This window comes from Malus sylvestris, chromosome 11, assembly GCF_916048215.2.
Source record: "Malus sylvestris chromosome 11, drMalSylv7.2, whole genome shotgun sequence".
NCBI classification, from domain to species: domain Eukaryota; kingdom Viridiplantae; phylum Streptophyta; class Magnoliopsida; order Rosales; family Rosaceae; genus Malus; species Malus sylvestris.
Genome location: NC_062270.1, coordinates 35,683,097 through 35,706,551, shown reverse-complemented (window position 1 = coordinate 35,706,551; position 23,455 = coordinate 35,683,097). Strand labels below are relative to the sequence as shown.

The 23,455-nt window shown below is 38.7% G+C and overlaps 4 protein-coding genes and 1 pseudogene across 8 annotated transcripts; 3 read left to right on the top strand and 2 right to left on the bottom strand.

Annotated features, from left to right (window-relative positions):
• Positions 1-1,377: 1,377 nt before the first annotated feature.
• On the top strand, positions 1,378-6,457 carry LOC126589894 (uncharacterized). 2 transcript variants are annotated; one of them, XM_050255333.1, is made up of 6 exons: positions 1,378-1,525; positions 2,888-2,996; positions 3,133-4,807; positions 4,893-5,006; positions 5,304-5,497; positions 5,934-6,457. In XM_050255333.1, exons 2-6 carry the CDS (start codon positions 2,901-2,903, stop codon positions 6,105-6,107), a joined length of 2,253 nt encoding a protein of 750 aa, XP_050111290.1. In that variant the 5' UTR covers positions 1,378-1,525; positions 2,888-2,900; the 3' UTR covers positions 6,108-6,457. The 2 variants fall into 2 exon arrangements, with proteins under 2 accessions (XP_050111290.1, XP_050111289.1); XM_050255332.1 differs by having other exon boundaries at positions 4,890-5,006.
• A 452-nt stretch (positions 6,458-6,909) lies between these two features.
• On the bottom strand, positions 6,910-8,188 carry LOC126590451 (protein trichome birefringence-like 31; annotated as a pseudogene).
• Positions 8,189-9,160: 972 nt separating this feature from the next.
• On the top strand, positions 9,161-14,171 carry LOC126589899 (tRNA dimethylallyltransferase 9-like). The gene is made up of 11 exons (XM_050255344.1): positions 9,161-9,577; positions 10,045-10,098; positions 10,827-10,869; positions 11,081-11,189; positions 11,631-11,829; positions 12,014-12,236; positions 12,408-12,502; positions 12,649-12,740; positions 13,238-13,313; positions 13,540-13,679; positions 13,768-14,171. The coding sequence occupies exons 1-11, from the start codon at positions 9,311-9,313 to the stop codon at positions 13,865-13,867; spliced, it is 1,398 nt and encodes a 465-aa protein (XP_050111301.1). The 5' UTR covers positions 9,161-9,310; the 3' UTR covers positions 13,868-14,171.
• Positions 14,172-15,116: 945 nt separating this feature from the next.
• LOC126589905 (malate dehydrogenase, mitochondrial-like) lies at positions 15,117-18,073 on the top strand. The gene is made up of 7 exons (XM_050255358.1): positions 15,117-15,439; positions 15,565-15,738; positions 15,835-16,003; positions 16,240-16,301; positions 16,436-16,557; positions 16,904-17,021; positions 17,670-18,073. Exons 1-7 carry the CDS (start codon positions 15,206-15,208, stop codon positions 17,808-17,810), a joined length of 1,020 nt encoding a protein of 339 aa, XP_050111315.1. The 5' UTR covers positions 15,117-15,205; the 3' UTR covers positions 17,811-18,073.
• Positions 18,074-18,851: 778 nt separating this feature from the next.
• On the bottom strand, positions 18,852-22,926 carry LOC126589897 (transcription factor GTE4-like). 4 transcript variants are annotated; one of them, XM_050255339.1, is made up of 6 exons: positions 22,640-22,924; positions 20,929-22,555; positions 20,798-20,843; positions 20,589-20,696; positions 20,417-20,493; positions 18,852-19,138 (listed from the first exon to the last, which is right to left on the bottom strand). In XM_050255339.1, the coding sequence occupies exons 2-5, from the start codon at positions 22,453-22,455 to the stop codon at positions 20,444-20,446; spliced, it is 1,731 nt and encodes a 576-aa protein (XP_050111296.1). In that variant the 5' UTR covers positions 22,456-22,555; positions 22,640-22,924; the 3' UTR covers positions 18,852-19,138; positions 20,417-20,443. The 4 variants fall into 4 exon arrangements, with proteins under 4 accessions (XP_050111296.1, XP_050111297.1, XP_050111298.1 ...); XM_050255340.1 differs by having other exon boundaries at positions 20,929-22,581; positions 22,666-22,924; XM_050255341.1 differs by having other exon boundaries at positions 20,589-20,693; positions 20,929-22,926.
• Between the last annotated feature and the right edge of the window lie 529 nt (positions 22,927-23,455).

The following is a 23,455-nucleotide window of genomic DNA, read 5'->3' as shown; positions in this document are numbered from 1 at the left end:
TGAAAATAAATACTATCAGACCATAATACTGAGTGACTAACTTGAACAAAATGGTGAAGTTGGTGTTTGTTTCTTTCTTCAACGTACGTTGGGTTTTGTGATTTTCTCCACAATTAGTCTGTCGGACGTTTTTTTTACATTGTTGATTAAGAACAAAAATCTGCAGAAGAGAAAAAGCAAAAAGAATGCATACGCATACGTTGAAAATTTCATATGCTTGCGATTTGTCAAGATATTGTAAATTAAATTACTATTTGAAATTAACTTGGCTATTCAAATGATGAGGAGAAGTTTCTCTTCATGATCGATTTACAAAGTAAAGTGTTTCTGATCGAAATCGTTAAATTCATCTCTTGAAAAAATCAATTAAATACGAAATTGTTTAGTTATCTAACTGTACAAAAATGAATGGACAAATTTGGTACAAGGATTACAAGCTGTCTATCGATTTGCTACAATTAATCAACTAAACGACTTTAATTTCAATTAATTTTTTGCATATATAATTTTCATAAAGCTAGTTTTAATATGAACTATACGGAGTATAAGCATAAAGTTCTGAAAATACAAGGTAAATGATAGGAAAAAATGCGAGGTTAGAAATATAAATAAAACCAAAAAAATATTAATTAATATATTAATAAACGACACACGCATTATCGCAAAGAAAAGGAAGAAAGGAAAAAAAGTAAAAAAAAAATATTTGGCTGGTCAGTCAATTGCACCAGACAAAGCGAAGTGGGGAAAAGAGAGGAGGAGAGCCGGGCGACCTTTTGCTATATATTATTACTGATTCCAATCAAGGGGACTGGTGACTTCCATGGTGTTCCATCTTTTTTAATATCAAAAAAATTCACAGAGGTATTTTAACGTCTTTGGATTATCTTCATGCTATTTATTGGATTTGGATCCTCTCCTAAGCTAATGGAGAGGATCCTCCTGACCAGTTATCATGGGCCGTTGAATTTTTATCTAACGGCTACAAACAGGGGGTCCCTTTAAAGTTATAATAATTATAACCGTTGGATAAAAATCCAACTGCCCATGATGACTGGTCAGGAGGATCCTCTCCATTAGCTCAGGAGAGGATCCAAATTCCTATTTATTAGTGTAGAAACCGAACTTAGACCATGTAAAATACGAGTGAAATTCTTAAGTGCATTTTTGCTCACCACCACTCTATTTATCATCATCAGATGAGTTTGAATTTCGAGATTTGTATTTATCTACTACACGAATTTCGAAATTTAAACTTATCTAATGGTGATAAATAAGGTGGTGAGCATACATTGTACTAACCAACCATCTCGTGGTGGTTAAATATTTGGAGTTTAATATTTTATTGTTATTATTTTATTTATGTGATTAAGATAAACAAACAAAACATAAACGCTCTTTAAAGTTTAAACCCTCCCCCTTCTTCTCCCTCTCTCTCTCTCTCTCTCCTCTCTCCTCTCCCTCTCTATCTCTGCCATCACAGAAAGGTCCAAGTGCCAACTGAGCTTACCGGCGCCGCCAGCTGCCGGTAATTCATCTCTTCCTCTTTTCTCTCTGCCTTGTTCATTTAAATTTCGTTGCTTTTCCACTCAATTAGCACTCTTTAATTTATTTTTGCTGGTTTCTTTTCTTCTTTTTGTACCCAAAAAACCAAAAAAATCCCCCTCCCCGAATTGTAACGATTATATATGCTTGTAGGTATATTTGTAATTTGGGATCCAGTTTTTGAATTTTTTTGTGTACAATTATATATTCAGGGAGCTGCTGTGTTGTTGTTTATGTTTGCCAGACTTGTGAATTGTGGAGAATGATTTATTTTCAGTGTGAATTTTGGGTTCTGAAATTGAATTTGATGATGGTGGTTGGTGATTGAGTTTGATCAAGTTTAAATTAATAGCTTAATCGCGATCACTGTTCAAAAAGCTCTGTTTTTGTTCTTGGGTGAGATGATGGAAGGCTCATACATATATGAAGTTATTTAAAATAAATCATGCTAAACCCTAAATTCAGTTGGTTTTAGTTCTCTTATGAGTTTAAAGATTAGAACCCCGGTTAAAAATGTGCTTGATTGCGGTCGATATCAGTGTTGCTTGAGACTTGCATAAGAGCAGCTAAGGCAGTGTGAATGAAAGAAGCACTGGTAAGGCGGTGTAGACGTTAAATATACGTGTTGCTCAATACTTATTGGTTTTTAAGAGCTAAAGAATAGGCAAAAGTCTTGAATTTGAGGAACGTCGATGTAGGTTAGTATATAGGGATTAGGGAATGCATGAGAGTATTTAAAGCCTGTACATGTATATGAAATTATGAACAAGTATGTTTTATACATTGTATATGCAAAATAGTGATGCTCATATAAATATACAGTCATCAATCGTTGTGGCAAAGGTTATCTTGGATTTTTTTCTTTCTGTTCTTTGTGTTTTCAGACGAGTAACCTCTCAATTCCCTTGTGTGGTTCGTGTAGACCTTGGTTTCCTACTTCTGTACATCCAATATTACTTTTTTTCTTTCTAAATTACAGAAACATTTTGGTTTATAGATTGATCTTTATGCACTTTCTTCATTCACTGTCAAATTTAGATCAGTTTCTTGTTTCGTTTCTATTTTCTATTCCGTATACAGTTTGGTTTCTCAATTTATCATGTGGCAGTTGTATCTCCTCTAGTTTTGTATTTGATTTTACTGCATTCGATGTTTTCCATGAGTCATAACGTATAATACCTTAACTTTGTTGTTTTCTGCCTTTTGTTAACTTTTGTGCACTGTTTTCTTTGTCACTTGAAAAATTTGTAATCTGTGACTTAACGTGATCTTATGATGCTCATTATAGTTCATATAGTAAGATATGCTACTGTATATTTGACTAACGTAAACCATTAAAATACAGCTCAGTGTTCGTGATGGATTTTACAAAACTCAAAAGTATAAATTGGGTTGGAAACATTTACCAGAAATTTGAAACAATCTGCCAGGAGGTGGATGGTATAGTGAATCAGGTAATAAGGGAAGAAAAAGCCCAGATGAAAACTATTTCGTTTGCCTCTTGTCTTTTAGTTTTGTTGCTGCTAACTGCTAAGCAGTAACTCCAGTTGTCAATTCCTCTCGCAATGCTAAATTATATTTCTTTCACAGGACACAATTAAATATGTTGAAAATCAGGTGCAGACAGTGGGTAAAAGTGTGAAGAAAATTTCTAATGCCGTCCAAGATTTACTTCCTCCGGTTAAACATGATGTTAACGGTGTGGCGGAGACCCAGAAGTCTGCCATTAGTGCTAAGTCAAGGAAAAACGTAAAGCAAAATTCTTTGGATGTAACTTCAAAGCAATCACCTACAGAGCCCAATGTAAAGGATCCTGTGAGAAACCAGCTGAGTCCGGTCTTTACGGAATATGACCTTACAGACCAACCTAGTCTTCCAACGATGAATACTCTTGAAGTGGCCGAGTCAGATTTATCTGTGGGAAAGATCAACAAAGTTTTGGCAACTGAGGAGTCTTTAGTTGCAATTGAAAAGCAATCTCCTACAGAGCCCAATGTAATGAATCCAGTGACAAACTATCCCAGTCTTGTCTCTAGTAAATATCACCTTGCCGATCAACTGAGTTCTCCAACTTTAATAGATACTGTCAAGGTGCCAGAGTCTGACTCATCCGTGGGGAAGGTTGATGAAGTTTTGACAAGTGAAGGTTCTGTAGATGTGATGGAAAATCAATTGCCTACAAAGCTAAATGCAATGGATCCTGTAACAAACCAGCTGAGTGTTGTCTCTGGTAAATGTCACCTTCCAGATCAACCTAGTTCTCCAATTTCAGTGGACACTCTTAAGGTGTCAGAGTCCAACTTTTCTGTGGGAAACATTGATGGTGATTTGGATATTGAAAATTCTTTAGATTCACCTGAAAAGCAATCACCTATGGAGCCCAATTTAATGGATCATGTGACCAAACAGCTGAGTCTTGTTGGCAGTAAATATTACCTTGCAGATCAACCTAGTTCTTCTGCTGTGGATACTCTCGAAGTGTTAGATTCCGAGTTATCTGTGGAAAATATTGATGAAGTTTTGGCAAATGAAAATTCTTTAGATGCAACTGAAAATCTAACACATACAGACCCCAACGTAATCGATCCATGCCAGCCGAGTCTTGTCTCCAGTAAAGATAACCTTGCAGGTCAACTTAGTTCTCCTGCTTCCAGGAATACTCTTGAGGTAGTGGAGTCTGCCTTGTCGGTTCCAGAGATTGATGACATTTTTACCAATGAAGACTCAGCTGCAAACAATGAAGAAACTGCCGTAAAAGTGTCTGCACCTATATTAGAGGAGTTAACTTCTCCTTTTGTGGCAGAACACTCTACATCGTCCCCACACGGGGTATTTTCTCATAGCAATCATGAAAATAGATGTGCTGATTTGCCTGAGGTTGCACCTGCAACCCCCGCATATGGATTGGAGTTTGAGTCCAAGCAAAAGTCGACTGTTTGTGATAAGTCTTCAGATGAAACTGAGTGTGTATCTGGTGCTTCAAGTACTACTTCTGAAGTTGCCTCTTCAGTTGTATCTGGGGAGAACGCTATAGAGAATATGCAACTTGCATCCTTCAGCAGCTCCAATGCAAAGGAATCACTTTGGCTCGCTGGGTATTCACCTGAAAACTCATCCCTGGAAGCTGTTGAGGTGGCTGGGTTTGTATCTAATGATTCTAATGGGCTCCCATCATCTGCTTCACCTCTAATCGTGTCCGGTGAGAATAAGGAGCTCGGTATGGGACTTTCTTCTTTCAGCAGTGTCATATCACCCGAATCAGTAGGTTAGTATTTTTGGTTGGCTTGCTATAGATGTACTATTGCTTTCTTTAATAAAACCAGTATCGTTTAACTTCTGTATTACAGCAGAAGGCACTTCCAGAACGGCAGAGATCAAGCCTCTGACAGTACCATCTACAAAGCAGCAAGTTCAAATCTGCGACTCTGTGCAGTTTGGTGCTTTTAGGTTGTCTTTAGATATTGGTATGTCGTAGAATGTGCATTTGATACTTCTTTTTATTTTCTTTCCTGTTGTTCACGTTTAAAACTCCTAGGCTCATAGTGTATTGCCTTCCTGAAGATATCAGAAGTGAGAATGCTGACATACATTCATATGAAGTTTTGTTCGTAGTAAAAGCAATGGTGTTGTGACTTACGATTGATGTTGCAATCATGCGGAGCCTTAACGCTATCTATAGCTTTTTAACTGATCTAGATTGGATGCTTTTATGATGTGTTTATGATGTCACCTTTTCTCTAATGTTGTAAATTGTTTCACAGGATGTTCAGATGAATCAAGTAGTGATTCTTCTCACTCTCCTATGGAAACCATTGATTTGCATGATAAGGTAATGCTGGAGGAGAGGAGTGTCGATTTCCACGATAAGGTAAAGCTGGAGGAGAGCTGTGTCATCGTAGACGATAGCGTCCTGCATGCTGTCTCTAGCCGAGCAAGAAAACTAAGATCATACAAGGTACGTTCCTTTACTCCAATCCTCCATTTCTGTTTTTGTAATGTTAAGTTTAAGTAACAAATGTAAAAGCTGAAGATTATTCCAAATCGCCTCAATTTTCTGAATACATGTTATACGGTTTTCCAAAATTTCTGTTGAATTGAATTAGAAGATAAAGAAGACTTCATCCATCATTTCAGACTGGCGTTTAACATACTTAATATAATTCTCCATTCGTTCTCATATTTAAAAGGCATCTTTACAGTGAACTTTTAACACGGATTTAGATTGCAGTCACCCATTTCTTGAGAATCAATGACTTATCCCCCAAAAGAATTATTTAAAGAAAAGAACCCGAAATGTTTCTTGAAAATATGAAACTCTGTTAGAACATTAGGTGCCTGATTAGCAACACGAACCTAACTGATCAGGTTTCTTTTTTCTTTCTTAAATACAGAAAAGAATCCAGGATGCTTTTACATCAAACAAGAGGTTGGCAAAGGAGTACGAACAGCTAGCAATTTGGTTCGGAGACAGTGATATAGATTCCAGCCATAGCCAAGGAGCACTCTCGAACATGAAAAAGTCGGAAATTGATGATGCCTGTGATTTTGAATGGGAGCTCCTGTAAGTAAACCAACTCCTCCCTGTAAATAATTGGATCGGTCAAAGGGCTGCTTGCCTTTGCAGGTAAATATGGTGGAACGTTGCATACCAAACTGAATATATATAATTGAGGATGATGCCCCTACATAAAATAAACTAGTTAAGCATCACGGTATTGAGTTCTAGCTGGTCAGTATTGTTTCTGGATATTATCTTCACCGGTTTTTGGCTGGTTGAAGAGGATGAACAAACGGATTATAAATATTGTGTCTACCGTCACCAAATTCATGTCGTTTGTAGTTTGTTGGTTGAAGAAGATCAACAGAAGAGTTAAATACAAATAGCAGGTGTCACATCTTTTCCTTCCTTGCAAAATGCTGCACTACTAATCCTCAATATTAACCTAAGAGTGTACCTTTCATACATTTTATCGAAGCCTCGATTGTTAATTTCGTGTTACAGAAGATTTTGATGGCTCTTCAACAGATGTGCATACAAAATTTCATTCCATGTATCAGGAACCCCAGGTAGGCACCAGTGAATGCAATTGGCAAATTTTTAGGATCCGATTTTTGTTCCTTTGCCAAGAGCTTTTCACCGGCGTTCCCCATAAACCATTACGGATAAAACTCTTAATTGTGAACTCTATATGGTACACGTGTTATAATATGTAGCAAGGGGGTTTGTGGGTCCACCCCTACACTCGGATCCTGTGTTTGACTCTCACCTCCAATACCGCTTGTATAACAAGGAAAAAAATGATATGTAATTTTCCTTCCTTTTGCGCTTTCGAAAATGTTCGAGTGGGAAGTGTAAAACCCTTGCCATTAGTGTGTTGGAGACAAACTCATGAAGACGACCTTTTGCCTTTCAGGGTTCATACTGTGTTTTTCTAACCATTCTGCCCAAGTTTGTAAGGCCAGTTTGTATGCTGTAGTGACATTATATTCTTGTACATATGGAGATCCATATCTGGCTCATACAAACAAAACATAAGGGCTCGTGTGGTAACGTTTACAGATAGAGAAACATGGGGTAAAATCGAAAGAACAAAGAGGTTTATAACATAGGGGTGCCCTACAGATTTATGTCACTCACGTAGCATTGATTGTAGGGCTATGCATATCAACCATACATAGCTCTCAAACACCAAAATATCTACTCCTTCCCAGTGCTTGCCATGGTTAGCTATGGAGTCGAGCTTCACCAGACGTTTCAGCGCAGTATGTTTCGTTGCACGGTCCGAAATAGACTCCACGGTAACGGAGCCCAGTGGTGGGAGAACTAATTCGATGAGAAGTTGCAAGACCTGAAAAGGATAAGGGGAAAGTCGAACTCTGGGCGCGAGTACGGGTCCCTCTACTTTGAAGATCTTTCTGGGAGGGATTCTTTGGAGGGATTCAAACTGCATTCTTTGTACAGAGCTCCAACAAACATCAGCCTTTCGCCCCTCAAAATCTGCATTAGCTTCAACGCATCAAACCTGAATTTTCAAAGCCAAAACCACTCACTAAGAAAATAAAAAGACATGAAATGCCTTAACACACTTATTTAGTGTGACCGTCATACTGTCACGTGATATTACTAATTCACTTATATGGCTATAACATTAATAAATAGATGTACCTGTAACAACATGTATGAATTAGTTACACCAGATAACAATGTGGTGGTCTGGATTGTACGACGTAGGCTAAAAACTTAGAATGCACATGCATGCAAATTATAGAGCTTTTACCTTGGGAGGTTGTAGTCATTTGGTTGCCACCTCCAATTCTTATAGTAAGAATCCGGCCTCCCTTTCCTCTGGCAAGTAGCTTGCTTTACCAAGTAGGGGCAGCTCTCTTCTGTGTAGTGAGGATGTGACAAATTATCCCACACCCACTTCCCTTCAAACTCATTGCAGCTCTCGTCAATCCGATCGTCCGGTGAGACAACAACTGCCGGTCTCGATTTTTGGCCTCTTGGCCTACCATACATCTGAAAGACAAAGCTGCCATTGCTCTTCAACGTGTCGAGGACTAGCAGTGCAGTTCCTAGCGAGGCCAATGCAACCGGGAAGAGGGACTGGATTGCCCGCTCGAGGGAGGGCTGCTGCCTTGTCATTTGGGGAAGGAGATGAAGATATGGTGGGCGTGGGAAGTGTTTGATTGTTAAAAGGCATTTTGCTGGTGAAGTATTTGAAAATGGTACCTTGAGCTTCAAGTCTTTTAGGTCAGGTAACAACATGCAAGTTGATAGGATCAAATTTTCATGATGCAACTAGACCTGTAAACGGGTCGGGTTTATTGGGTTTGGGTCGGGTTGAACCCGACCCGTTAAGTTAACGGGTGACCCGAACCCAACCCGTTAAGCTAACGGGTCACCCGAATCCGACCCGTTAAGCTAACGGGTCACCCGTTTCACCCGTTAACAATTATTATTATTATTTTTTTGCATAAAGTTTATTTTTTGTTATTAAGACTTTACTAAAATTACTAAAATATCCTCAACTAACGGGTGCTAACGGGTGTTAACGGGTCCTAACGGGTCTAACGGGTTGACCCAAAGTGACCCGTTATTTAACGGGTTGTTAACGGGTTCACCCGTTAGCGACCCGACCCGTTAAGCATCCACCCAAATACAAATATTAACGGGTTGGGTCGGGTCGGTTTAACGGGTTGGGTCCAAAATGCCAGGCCTACATGCAACCACCAGTTGGTAGGATCAAATTTTAAGTATTTCACCCCCTCCCCACATGAAAATTTGACTCCGTCACTACTTTAAATAGAGACGTTTAAGCCCATTTTAATTTCAAAATATAATTTGTCAATATGGAAACATAACTCTTTACACGTAAATACAAATCTCGTACTTACAAGTGATGGATTTGCCCTGATGATATGACTTTCCTCTTCAACCTCTTCCTCCTTGGTGTTCCGAATTCACTTTCTCTTTTTCATTATAGATCAGTGTAAAATATCACCTGTAATAAAAAAAAAAAATCTCATACTTATGAACAAGTTTAACTTTGATATTAAAAATAAATAAATAAAATAAACAAAAAAACACTGGAAATGTCCAATAAATCCCAACACCCTCACTTTATCCATCCCCAGTTGTGTTCACAAGCAAAGCTTAGAGCTCGAGACCCAAAACCCTCTCTAAACCCAAACGGCCAGACACAAAAATAATCCAATCCCAATCCAATCCCAATCCAATCCTGTCTCTTCCTTCCTAACCCAAAAAATGATAATCAGTAGCAGTTGCGTCCGTACATTTTGCCCGCGCCTCCCGTCCTCGTCGAAGAAGCACGTTCTCCGGACGGCTGGGTTGCTGACTTTCACTCTCCGCCGCCGGCGTCTGACCACCGCCTGCTCTGTTTCGGCCACCAAGAATAAAGAGAAGGAGAAGGTAATAGTGGTATCTGGGCCCACCGGTTCCGGGAAGACTCGCCTCGCTCTGGAGCTCGCTAAGCGGCTCAATGGCGAGATTATCAGCGCCGACTCCGTCCAGGTTTGAGCAAAAATTCAATACCCAGTTGTTGGTTTTTGGTGTTCTCTGTTTGGATGCTGGGAAAAGGGGGAAGAAAATGGGAAAATGTAGCTTCTTTCGAACTAAGCAGCAAAGTGGTTAATTGGGTTTTCTAAAGATACTAACTTGCAAGTAATTTAGGTTATTGGGTATTTAGTGATAAACCATTTTGTTTGGTTGATGAGAAAATGCAGGAAAAGAACAGAACGAAAGTTAAGGAACCGAAACAACAATACACATCCTAACAAAATATACATCTATATAAAAATATGGATTAAAGTAACAATAAGCATTGAAATGGGAGATAACTCAAAATATCGAATCTTCTTTCTGTGTAACATTGCCTCGATTGAATCGACTTATGTTGATGATTATAACAGTTAACAGGTAGTGCAGCTAGTGCTATATTGCTGAAAGTGATTTTGTTTGTTATAACTTTTGTGCTGCAGGTATATCGAGGTCTTGATATTGGATCTGCCAAGCCTTCACTAAGTGATAGACAGGTGCTTGCCTGATTGAGAAACTTGTACATTTAGTGCAGGCATGATTCCGCTTTTGAAATTGAATTTATGAAAATCTTGAATTCTGGAGTATCTTGGTTTCAGATGCACTATATTGCTAATGGTTTAGTGTAATAAGAAAAATAAATTAGGTTATGTCCTACTTAACTTTCTAATATTTGTAACTGTGGTGCTATTTCGTGCTGATATTTTACGTTTTATTATTCGTAATATGATAGTTGTGGATTCCGTATATCTGATTTGAATTTGATCCTTTCAAACCATAGAAATCCATACCATCATTTCCAAGAAATCGCATAATGTCCACAGTATATATTATCTCTTTCTCAGCATTTCAGGAATTGTATTATAGATTTACTTATCTGATCTTTAATGAAGAATTTCATAGATATATAGAAACCCTTCGGTCCTTATGAATTTTTTTCATGCTAGCAAAACGAAGTAGTTCGCTAGAACAGCGAGTTCCTTTCTAATCCAAAATATAACAGAAAGAAAGAAAAAAAGAACTAGTATAACAACTTAATTACTAAGAATGTAAATTTAACTTGATATCAAATTTACTGTGAATGATTGATTGGACAACATCTCCCTTTGTTTTCTATTCGCAACTGGTCTGTTATTAGTAACTCCAACTTGACCAACAAATTTGGTTTATTTGGTGGATTCATTTGATCACATTAACTTTGTGTGTTTTCTTTCATTTGATGCAGGAGGTGCCGCATCATCTTGTTGATATATTGCACCCATCTGAAGGTGTGTTGCCTACTAATTTTGGAGGCTGTAGGCTATAGGGCAGATAGAACTGTATCATAGCATACATTATGTTTTTTTGATCTAGTATTTGGAAGCTATAATGAAAATTTGGGTCCTGTGGGATGCTTGGATGATGTCGAGTTTTCTCTTGCTAGGTTTGGAACTTTGGGTATTTCTGTTCTGCCAATTCAATACGTGTTTTATTCTTCAGACTATTCTGTTGGACGGTTTTTTGAGGATGCCAGGCAGGCTACAAGAAGTATTCTTGATAATGGCAGGGTTCCCATAGTTACTGGTGGTACTGGATTGTACTTGCGATGGTATGTGCCAGCATTTTCTTGCGTAAATATGTGCATCTGTATATATATATACACACACACACACACGTGTGTGTGTGTGTGCGCGCGCGTGTGCGTGCGTGCGTGTTTTCGCTGTGTGTGTGTGTGTGTGCGCGCGCGTGTGCGTGTTCGTGTTTTCCCTTTTTATCTTTATTTTTCTTATCATTTTAATGTTAGGAAGTTTTTGGCATGTTTAAAGTTAGAATGTCGAGTACACATTAACATAACTGGCCTGCGTTGTGAACTAATATATTTTGCAATGGCATCTGCATGTTGATTGATGATGTTGGCAACATTTAAATTGGTTGCTTGAAGCCGAATAAGAAAAACAAAATCTCTGTAATTAAGTGTAATAAGCTTAATTATTTTTCTCTCTTCTTTGTGGTTGTACTGATAGCATTAGTTTTTTGCTGTACATTTAAGGCTTGTATACGGAAAACCAGATGTTCCCAAAGCCTCTTTAGAGATTGCATCAGAAGTGTATTCCGAGTTAGAGGTCCTACAGAAAAATAATGACTGGGATGCAGCTGTGGAGTTAGTGGTCAAAGCAGGTGACCCAAAGGCTCAACTTTTGGCTGCCAATGACTGGTATCGCTTAAGACGCAGCCTTGAGATTATTAAGGTTGGTTTTTGTTTTCTGCTTCTAATATTATGCATTCCTTTGACACAGACATGCATCAATATATTGTTCATATCTTTGCCTCAATATTCGCTCTTAAGCTGAGTTGTTTTGCATTTAGAAGCTTATGCCCCTCCACTTTACTGATGTTATATGCATATAACATATGCATGTCCTGCAATGACAGTCTACCGGATCACCTCCATCTGCATTTCAAGTACCGTATGATTCTTTCCGGAAACAGTGTGATTCTAGTGTAGTTGACGCAAATGACATTAGTCCTTCTACTGATGTAGTGGAGGAAGTAAAATCAAAGGAACTGGACTATGATTTTATTTGCTTTTTCCTCTCAAGCAAGAGAGTTGATCTTTATAAGTCAATTGACTACCGATGTGAAGATATGCTGTCAGGTAAATGATATTTAACACATCAGTACAAATTGATCATTCGTCTTTGAGTTTTCAAAATGAGGCAATTCATTTGTATTGCACAACTTGATCAGTTAGGATTACAATTTCAATGTGGACGAAGTACTTCTTTTTTCTCTCTTTTACTTTTAATATTTTTTACAATTCCTGCAGGAAGCGATGGTATCTTGTCTGAAGCTAATTGGCTTCTTGATTCGGGCCTTCTTCCAAATTCAAATTCAGCAACCAGAGCAATTGGTTACAGACAAGTATGATTCTGCTATTGTTAAATTGTTCTTTAATTATTTAAGCAATGGTTGTCTGATTTTGTTTCATTAAAATCGCGTGGCACTTTTTTTCCGTCATGTTATTATTATGTGTGATAGTTGTAACAGCAAGAAATGTTTGATTTTAGGCTATGGAGTATCTGTTGATGTGTAGGCAGCAAGGAGGAAGTTCTGCAAGAGAGTTCTACAACTTTTTATCTGAATTTCAGAAAGCGTCTAGGTAATGCAATTTTTCTTCAAATTTATGTATCAAAGAGATTCAAAAGGCATAACTGCCTGCATAATATTCTTTTCCAACTCAGAGACATTTTCAGTGTACATTGTAACAAATCGTGTTGGCGGGATATATTGAAACTAAATTTCAGTTAGTAAATACTTTCAGAGAGAGGAGTGGTAAAATGGGAATTGCGTAATAAAAGGTTAGGTGATACAAGGAGGAAAATCACCGGCACAACTATCCTCAGTACTGGTATTCATTGCTTGATCTTTCTTTATATCTCAGTAGGAAGTTTCGGATTAGATTCTAATTTTGTGTTATGATTATTGAATTATTTTACGGTCTATTCATTTCCAAAATGAACTTCCAACTTTCCGTGCGTGTTTGTGTGGAATACCTGGTGTTACATTGAGAGCTTAATACTCCTTGTGGCTTTGTAGAGTTTACAAGATTCTCACACATTACATTCAGTCACAGAATTTTAAAAAATTCTTGTGCAGAAATTTTGCAAAACGGCAGTTAACATGGTTTCGCAACGAGCATATCTATCACTGGCTTGATGCTTCCCAACCCTTGGTATGTCTTCCAATCTTGTTTTCATTCTTTGTCAGAAAGAGAAAGATGTAGCTTTCCGCCCTCCTGGGTCTTATTCGTATATTATTTTTCGCCTAATTTGTCAATTAAAGATTTGGCTTTGTGCAAGGCTTTTTATTTACCCGAACCCAATGAATTAGTGAATGCTTAATTTTATAAATGTGATGCTTAACCTTGTGCTTATTAGCATAACGGATAATTCCTGCAGGAAACGGTGCTCGACTTCATTTATGATGCATACCATGAAAACAGTGAACTTCTGGTCGTGCCTGAATCGCTGAGAATGAAGAAAGAGCTAACAAGCCATCGAGAAGTTGCCGAATTGAAGGCTTATCGACCTAAAAATAGGTATGATTTACGAACACTGAAGTTTTGCGGTTAAGTGAATTGTTGACACAGAGAACTAAATACTAAATGGTTTTGTTTATGCACGAAGGCATTTTATCAGACGCGAAGATTGTTCAGACATTCTAGACTGGATAAGAGAAACACAATGCTCCAACAGCAAATCGGAACTTGATCATTCGCTTCATTGAAGCTTGATGTTTGCCAAACCAATCAATGTTACATGGTCATCCGCTATTCCACCGGAGTGGTGTTCAGTTTGTGTATACGTGATCAGAAATCTCACCAAACAACGCTGGAAAGGTGGCTTAAACCGGTTGTTTGTGCCAAGAAGGCGTTCACCGATGAATCCCTGCAGCTGCCCGAAGACTGTATCGGAAATCATATTGTGAGAATTCATACTTCAAATGAAGTGATTTGAGTTTGTGGATTGTAATTTCGTTTACCAACCGTTCAAATGAAGTGATTGTTAATGTGATTATTCGTTTGCACACAGCTTCATGGAACTTTGGCAACCACCTAAAATTCTTCTCCCCTCTCTGCAAAGTCCTAGCATCACTCAATATAAAAATTTCTAGTAAAATGAGATATTCTGATTGTCAATATAATAACACTCTAAAAAACGATAGTTTTCCAATTTTATTATATAATAAAGTTATACATTCAAGTGAACTTTAAAGATACAGTTTTGAAGTTTGTTTAGAGTTTTGACGTTTGTTTTTTACATGTTTGGTTGTTTAAAATTGAACTGCTTTTGAATATCTAGTGAAAATTATATTTGTAGCTTTTTTACTTATAATTAATGACATTTGTAAACTTGCAATCAACGAGTGCTAAAGTTTATTTTGATTTAAGTGATTGTTTTCTAACATCAATACATTGTTTTACTTTTTTTAATACTATCTTAAGGGGGTCCATTATATAAATTTCACACCGGGCTTCTGAAATCTCAGAGACGGCTCGGACAGATGATTAAGTGTAAAGCATACAATATAGTTACGGTTGGTAAGCAAAAATGTAATAAATAAAAAATTTAAAGATTAAAATTGGTAAAAGATCATGTGAAGCTATGAATATTGGGAACTGTTATTAGCACCCCAAAAATTTCATTCTATACTCCAAACTTTCTATATTAGGAAATAAAAATACACATGTGAGAAATGTTGAATGAGATTTTTTGAGTGTTAATAACACTTCCCTGAATATTTTCCAACCAAAGTAAAATTGAAAAATGAAAATACTGTCATAAAAATGTTATTTTATTTTGCAGATCAAAAGGCAAATAAAAAAAAAAGGGAATATTAATAGAATATGCTACAAACTTTTGCTTTTCATGCCTGAAAAAAATGCATTTACTTTCTGAAAAGCCCTTAAAAATTAAATAAAAAGTAATATTCAATAGCACGCTTCCTTATGAGCCAACCATAAATATATACAGTACGCATCTCTCACTCTGTAAGATTAGTTGTTGTTGTTGTATCAGTGTTAGCAATTCAAAGCAGCGAGCTTTCGACACTCCCGAAGCAAAAATGAGGCCTTCAATCTCCATCGCCAGATCCGTACACCGAGTCGCTCGCCGGAGCTACTCCTCCGCCTCCGTCCCCGAGCGGAAGGTCGCCGTCCTCGGTGCAGCCGGCGGCATCGGCCAGCCCCTCGCCCTCCTCATGAAGCTCAACCCTCTCGTCTCCCACCTCTCCCTCTACGATATCGCCGGAACCCCCGGCGTCGCCGCTGACGTCAGCCACATCAACACCAGATCTGAGGTACTCTCCGAACCCTCTCTAATGCTTTTTCTTCGTCGATCGGATTGCCTCCGATTTGGTCTTAAGTTTTGAACTTTTTTTTTTTTTATACTGATTTTGGGGATTTGATTGATTGCGATGATTAGGTCAAGGGTTATGCCGGCGAAGAGCAGCTTGCACAAGCCTTGGATGGAGCCGACGTCGTAATTATCCCCGCCGGTGTGCCCCGAAAGCCCGGGATGACCCGAGACGATCTCTTTAACATTAATGCCGGTATCGTCAAGGGTCTCACTACCGCCATCGCTAAGTACTGCCCCAATGTGAGTATCCCTTCCGTGCCCTTCATTTCTGTGATTTTTTTTCCCAAATCTTGAATTTTGGATCGAATTGGGTTGTTGGGTGATTGTTTTGGGCAGGCACTGATCAACATGATTAGCAACCCAGTCAACTCTACGGTCCCGATTGCGGCCGAGGTGTTGAAGAAGGCCGGGAAGTACGACGAGAAGAGGTTGTTTGGTGTCACTACTCTTGATGTGGTCAGGGCTAAGACTTTCTATGCTGGAAAGGCCAATGCTAATGTTGCTGGTATATACATTATTGACCCGCCTTCTAAAAGCTCTTTCCTTTAAGCTATGTTTGTCTGTTATTTTTGTGCTTCTGTTCCGGATTTTAGCAAAAGATTGATGTTCTCGAATCCCAACTTAGCTAGATGTAATTAAAGCATGTATATTGTACTATTTGAGGGGTTTTAGGAGCTGATTTTTTTTGTAAGATTGTGTTTTCTTCAGTACCAAATAAAGAAAATGGGTTTGTGTTTGCAGAGGTTAATGTACCAGTTGTTGGTGGCCATGCTGGCATCACCATTCTGCCGCTTTTTTCTCAGGTATCACTCAAATTGTTTAATCCCTTCGGTTTGATTGTATGAGATTAATGTATTGTTCTTTGTGTGGTATTTGCTTTGGTTGGTCTTGACTCAGAGTTGGCTATTTTATACTGTTTTGTCTTGTAATGTTCTAGGCTACCCCGACAGCCAATTTGCCTCATGATGTTATCAAGGCTTTGACAAAGAGAACACAAGATGGAGGAACGGAAGTTGTGGAAGCAAAGGCTGGAAAGGGATCTGCAACATTGTCAATGGCGTAAGTGTTAGGATAAAACCATTGCGTGCACACTTTGTTTGCACAGATGCTTCGACTTTATATATCATCATTATATGTGCCTGTTTTCAAATTGAAATTTATATTTCATGTAATGTACAAAGTTAAATGTAAAAATGTATGTGGCGAATGTTTCGTAATACCCTCTTATCTGTGTTAAAACATTATGGATCCATAGCTATTCCAAGGTGTTACATGCTTCTTCCGTAATGTTGTTTCCCTTTTCTTATTCCTCCATTGATTTCTTTGTTTAAATTTTCTATTTTCATCAGGAAACAAAGAAGGAATTTATGTTTTTTGCTGGACTAACTTACCGTTTATCTTGCAGCTATGCTGGCGCTATTTTCGCTGATGCTTGTCTTAAGGGACTTAATGGAGTGCCCGATGTTGTGGAATGTTCGTTTGTGCAATCAAGCATCACTGAACTTCCTTTCTTTGCTTCTAAGGTTAGTGAGATCAACAAATTAGGGATTCATATCCTCACCTTTGAATTTTTTTTTTTTTTTTTTGGAAACATTTAGTTCACAACTTTCTATTTTTCCTCAAGCTATTTTTTGTTTTTTAATATACTGGTAATTGCCTATACGGATGGGTGCTATTCAGCTTGAGTATTGCAGCCTGCTACTTAACATGTCTCCCAATGTGATTATGTTTGTGGTCATGCCTACTAGTCTATGCCTTGATTGTGATTCCTAGTGTCTACCGCCGAGAAACAGTTTTGTGTATATCTTTTTGCTAGACGGTGCACTTCCCGTTTTGGCTATTGATGGCTGTTCTGATTTCACTATATGGTGGTTGAAATATATTAGTTAATAGTGGCCTTCGATGTGTCTCAACCATTGCGGTTGCGTACTTGTTTGCATGTTACATGAGTTAGAAGCTCGAACTGTAACACATGCTATTGGAGGGTAGCACTCAATAGATATAGCATATGTTGGTCGCTGCATTGTATATCTCCGTAATGGTTCATCCATATGCTTGCCAGTTGTAATCTTGCGTCTCTTGTTTGTCTAGTTGGTTGAAATTGTTGATGCTATATTTTTCTTCACCTTTCTTGTCATAAGCAATTAAGCATCCTCTGCATTGTTTTTCAGGTGAGACTTGGAAAGAATGGAGTCGAGGAAGTTTTGGGGTTGGGTAATCTCTCGGACTTTGAACAGGAAGGACTGCAAAGCTTGATCCCTGAGCTCAAATCATCCATCGAGAAGGGTATCAAGTTTGCCAACCAGAGTTAGTGTAATGTAGTATCAATGCCTTGGGGAATGGGGGTTATCTACCCGTCCCGATAGTAACCCATCCAAATTTTGCATTTATCCAAGTAGTGATGTATTTTTAGTGCTGCCAGCGGCACAGGCACCGGCACCGGCTTTGCTTTTTTCATTGGAGTAAGCAGCTCTAATAGACAAAGGTTTCTATAAATAATTCCCAATGACATGTTATGGGAGGGGTTATGTTGTTTGAACTTTGAATCATCGTAATGTTGTTTGAACATTTCTTATTCCCACGTTGTGATCGGTGATCACCACGTTGCAAGTCCCTATTGGACGAGTGGTTTGCTTTTTGAACGTGCCAAAGTGTTGTCTGGGGCTATGAATTGGTTGCAAGAGAGAATCTCTTCTCGATAACCTCCTTCTCGAAACTGATTGTTTATGGTAACCTGGAGGATTAAAAATCGTGTGGTAAGCTTTCGTAGTTTTCAGTTTTGGGTGCAAATGGACAAAGCTGTGTGCTAAGGAACAAGGATCCCACCTGGACTCGCCATTTGCTCATTTCAATGTGGATTCCATCCAGGCCGGCGTGACCTCCAAGCTACAAAACACAACTTCACCTAAATGTAGACATCTTGTTTGTAATTCACCATGTGGTAAGCGTCTATTGAACGAGTAATCCACTTTACAACACACCTGACAGGCGTTTATTGAACAAGTGACACCACCCGTCTATATTTTGATCTCAAGAGAGAAACTCCATGCGCACAAGGTTGAATGTTAAGTTTTAGAATCTCTCCATGCTTTCGATCATTCAAAAAATCTCATATCAGTTTCGTTGGCGCACAAGCTTTCACAATTGTAACCCAAAATCGACGAAAAGCTTTCACAATTGTAACCCAAAATCGACGAAAATTTTACTATGCTCCGCTACTAGAAAATTGGTTCTTGGGGAACACAAAACTAGAGTAACCCCAAAACCAGAGAAACCAGAAGGGTGTGCACGAAGATGCCGAAAACTAGTGCAGGAAGGTTCTGAGGTGGAAGACAAAGTCGGAAGCCCAACCATAAAAACAACTTCTAACATATCACTTTTTAAGAGGAAATGATAAGCAAGTAGCTTGCAGTTTGCATTTGTAAATATTTTTTATACAAACTTTTTCCTGCCTTCAGAATAGTTCGTTCTACTATTTTCATATTCTTCCATATGCGACAACTACTAATTAATTAACTTTCCTACGTTGATATACACCTCTGACGAACTCTGATCAGGAGCAGCAGTTAAGATGACCCGCTTTGGACGCTTTGATCTACACCAACTATATCCCGGGCCGAACAAAAACTTCTCAAAAGATCTGAGATGTCAAGAAATAGGAGAAAACTTGTGTGAGACGTCTTCATCATAAATGAAGCAAAGTAAGTAGCGAATGACTGAATATCTCATGCATGTACAGAATCACTTAACCTGAGTTTTAGAAAACTGCTGCAAACTCAGTATGCTTGTGAATCGGGATTTAACATCATCCAAATTTATTGATAACACAACAGATAAGGAGAATGCAAATGCGTCTCTGTCCACTAAAATCGAATACCTCAACTGGATATGCATTTAAAGATGTACCTAGCACGCAAGCTATCTACGTATAGTGCGAGACAAGCTTACGAGGGATTCATGTAATACAAACTCAGAATCCTAGTACATGCACATGCACTAACATTTAGAGGTTGTGGCCATCTTTTAAAATGAATATTATAGAGGCAACTCGTAAGTCTTGCTCTCAAACCAGCAAGAGTTTTCTTGACACATCAGTGCACACACGCACACACATACACACTTCACCACCCACGTGCACACACAAACACTGCATTCACACATGCATGTCCATATGCAAAAGCATTGTAAATAAAAAAATGACCACGATATCTTTTCATGGCTTACAAAGGAAGGCAAGTAAGATTTAAAACCCCATCAGACATTCACAGTTCGAAAAATTTCATGGTATTTGGAGAAAATTCATGAATCCAGTGGACAGCTACTGCAAAACAAAAATTCAAGGCGAAAGCCTCACTGGTGCTAGAGTGATGAAAGTTTTCTCAAACAGGAAATGGTATGAAACACAGAACAAAGATATTCAACATATTATGGAACAATTTGGAATTGTAAAATTTGAAGAAACAAACAGTTTCCTACAGGTCTAAGTCTAACCGAAAGTTAGAGTAAACTACTGTCAGGGCACCCCAAATTTTTATAAACTGGTCTCCTGGTAATTACTATGATCCAAATAAAATGAAAAACTTATAATGGAAAACAATACAACGGTCTAACACTTCTGACAGATATCTCAGCATTTATTTATTGACAAATAGCCATTTGGACGGGGAGAATAAAAACAACCATAATTGTTGAAATGACAACTGGCATAATACAAAAAGTTACCATTCTATTTTCTTTTTTAGGGTTGCCAAGATTAAAGAAACTCGATTATAAACAATCATGGAACCCCAAAGATTGAATATTACAATTGCCTTGTTATTATCTATGTATGATTCAAAATTAATACAGTAGTCGACAAGCTGGCTTTGAATAAAAATAACAATAAATCGTTAACCAAGAGAAAGATAATGCCACCTACCTCAACTAAATCAATTCAAGTCCTAGGTCAATGATTTGAATCTGATTCAACACCGCAGGAACTTTCATTGTCAGAATCTGCATAGAATATAACACAATAAAAAAAACTCTTAACAACATCAAACAGAACTAGGATGTTACATAAATAGTAATGGAAAAACACCGATAATTACCACTTGAAGAGGATTCAGATTCACTGCTAGAACTACTTGATCCACTCACATTATCACCTTGCTCTTCTATTCGAACTGGGGAAAATGCATTACTGTTGTTTTCCACTTCTACAAATGAAACAGGAAGTGTTAAACAAGTAGAACGCCATAGGATTCAAGAGTGACCTTAACCAAAGTGCCACTGATGCTTAAGAGTTAAAATTTATTACCTGCGTTGGCTTCTTTTGCCGCCATTGTAGTGGCTGGTGCTACAGTCTGCAAAGATGATAAGTTAATCATGTATTAGCCAGAAAAAACTTAAAAGTGAGAAGCAGGGTAGGGAACAAATTTATTGTCTTACCATCTCCTGGATGGTATCGCAGGGCTCTGCTATTGATTGAGAACCAAGCTCCACGTTTCTGTTAACTTTGCTCAAACTTTTTTTGTAATTAGTCACAAACCTATCCAGTTCCCAAAGCGTTTCAGGATCAACACTACCAATGTCCACTTCAATCTCATCCTCTTGCTGAAAAGGCCCTGGGTTCCTTTTCCTAATAATCTTCACAACGTTATCCAGTTTCTCAGAAGGCAAAGTCATGAGGTCTGCACTGAGCCTCTGCTTCTCCTCATAACTCATATCCCTTTTGTCGGGGTCCCTGGCTTTTGGTTTCTTTGGAACTGATACCCTACCTGGATGACCAGAACTCACAGGTTTCAACTTGTGGTCAACAGGCTTTGTAATAGATTCTGCTCTATCCAGAGTCCTCATATTCGATGCCAGAGGAGGGGGAGGAGCGGGAGCTTCATCTTTTCTTGAAACAGGTGTTGTGAAATTTGAATTATTACCCAATTCATTTCTCAGATTGAGATTATACTCAGCCTCTACATCCGTCCATTTCACTTCAAACAACTTCAACAATTGGTCCGCCATAAGATGAGCATCCTGCTCTTTCGGGTTATACAACATTGCATTGTTAAATGTAAGTCTCACATCCTCTGCAAATTCCGCTGGCGTCTTATACCAATTCTCGTTCAGCCTCGTCCTCACCGTGCCCAAATCCATTGGTTTCTTAACAATCGTATTGTAATCATGAAGACCAAGCATCTTCACATCCACAGGCTTATTAAACACCCAGCCAAACTTATGCTTCATCAACTTTTCAAGCAAAGCACTACAATTCTGAAACATTTTGCTCCGGTTCTTACCTGACCTGAACCAGGGCTCTCCCCCACCCCCATCTCTCCCCCCTTGAGTGGGTTTCAACTTCTTGCTACTCTCTGAAGGCGGTAACTTTTCCTTCCCAATCAGAAACTCCGAACGTTGGTTTGTCTTTGGCCTCTTCTTCACATTCTCCTTCTCCACAAACTGACCAACCCCATTCTTATTCTCCGCAACCGAAACACTCAAACCCCGATACTTCCCAGAATCACGGAGTCCTACAGAACCCGCCTCCAAATTGGCTCTCATTGTAGGTTTAACATTATCTACTGCATGATTAGACGAAAGTGATTGACCATACCTTTCACCAAGCTCAATCTCCTTAGCTTCAAGATTCTTCATCAAGCACCTAACTTGCTCGAGCTCGCCCGTCAGCTTCCCCTTGATCTGTCTCCTATCGTCCTTGGACTGAGAACCCAACCGAATCCGAACCATGTTCCCGAACTTGGCGTACCCACGTGGACCGTCGACCGGTTCGGCAAAGCCCGGTAGCAGCCCATTGTGGCTCGTCGAATCGTTGGATGCCAGCGCGCCGCGGAGTTGCGTCAGGTCCTGAGGCGGCGGCGATGAGTGGTGGAGGACATGGTTGGGATTCTTGGACTTGTTCTGGGTCGTTCTGGAATAGGCCTTGTTGCTCGCTTCGTCGCCCACCAATGGTCCTGAAACCATAATAATAGGAAATGCTCCCAAAAGCCCTAAATTTTATTTCTTCAAGATTGGCCTGCACTAATGGGAATTGAATAAAAGCTAGGGTTTTCGGGAGAAAACCCTAAAAGTTAATACATGAAAAAAACCCTAAGTTTCCAAATTTTTTTTGCTGAAAAACCCAGAATTTCTAAATTTGCCCGAAAACCCTAAAAGTTAATACATGAAAAAAACCCTAAGTTTCCAAATTTTTTTTGCTGAAAAACCCAGAATTTCTAAATTTGCTGAAAAACCCAGAAATAGAACTCGATTTGTGCTGGGAATTTGGGACAAAGATTCCTACTTTTAGGGTTTCCTATTTGGGTTTGGTGAAATTGGGGATCATAGGCAGGGCAGGTTATCGGACGTTGGAACTAGACAGTGGCTCTCTGCAGTAGTACTGATGCTAGTGCGAGCTAGTGCGTTCCCAATGTGTGTCGTATTTCGTAATCGTTGTCGTTTTGAGATTATTATTTGTTCCTACTGAACTAGTTAAAAACTACTAGTGGTAGTGGTAGCGGCAGAAGATTATTAATTAGTCATCACTAAAATGTGCACTAAAAAAATGAATTGAATAAATGGCTAATCAGAATGTATAATCTGTAGATGAGGTTTTACCGTAATGATGGAAAGTATTTAGGCTTATGCATTTTAGTGGGAGTTTAATCTTTACCGACTCCCTTTCCCCTAATAATTAAATTCTAACATGCTAATGCTATCGCTCAACTAAAAATGAAAAATGTATAAACTAGGTTAACAAGTTAGCTTACTCATGATTAGCTTTTTCGGGTTGATGGTCAGAAGCTGCAATAATCTTGATGGGGGACTCGGAGGTGTCACGAACATAATTCTGAATGTTGTGTTCAACAAGAAAAAGATGCATTTGGCTCTCCCAAAAAAGATAATTCGTCTTAGAAATTTTGAGAAAGTGGGCAACACTAGGGGCGAAAGGGAAGAGGAAGAAGCGGAAGCCATAAGGAGAGAT

Coding starts and splice junctions, on each gene's coding strand:
- LOC126589894 (XM_050255332.1), top strand. CDS start 2,901: ATGGATTTTACAAAACTCAAAAGTATAAATTGGGTTGGAAACATTTAC. Junction 4,808..4,889: donor CATATCACCCGAATCAGTAG/GTTAGTATTTTT, acceptor TCTGTATTACAG/CAGAAGGCACTTCCAGAACG. Junction 5,498..5,933: donor GAAAACTAAGATCATACAAG/GTACGTTCCTTT, acceptor TCTTAAATACAG/AAAAGAATCCAGGATGCTTT.
- LOC126589899 (XM_050255344.1), top strand. CDS start 9,311: ATGATAATCAGTAGCAGTTGCGTCCGTACATTTTGCCCGCGCCTCCCG. Junction 12,237..12,407: donor ATGTGAAGATATGCTGTCAG/GTAAATGATATT, acceptor CAATTCCTGCAG/GAAGCGATGGTATCTTGTCT. Junction 13,680..13,767: donor GCTTATCGACCTAAAAATAG/GTATGATTTACG, acceptor TTATGCACGAAG/GCATTTTATCAGACGCGAAG.
- LOC126589905 (XM_050255358.1), top strand. CDS start 15,206: ATGAGGCCTTCAATCTCCATCGCCAGATCCGTACACCGAGTCGCTCGC. Junction 15,440..15,564: donor ACATCAACACCAGATCTGAG/GTACTCTCCGAA, acceptor TGCGATGATTAG/GTCAAGGGTTATGCCGGCGA. Junction 16,558..16,903: donor TCTGCAACATTGTCAATGGC/GTAAGTGTTAGG, acceptor TTTATCTTGCAG/CTATGCTGGCGCTATTTTCG.
- LOC126589897 (XM_050255338.1), bottom strand. CDS start 22,455: ATGGTTTCAGGACCATTGGTGGGCGACGAAGCGAGCAACAAGGCCTAT. Junction 20,697..20,797: donor GGCAAAAGAAGCCAACGCAG/GTAATAAATTTT, acceptor TTTCATTTGTAG/AAGTGGAAAACAACAGTAAT. Junction 20,494..20,588: donor ATCTGAATCCTCTTCAAGTG/GTAATTATCGGT, acceptor TATTCTATGCAG/ATTCTGACAATGAAAGTTCC.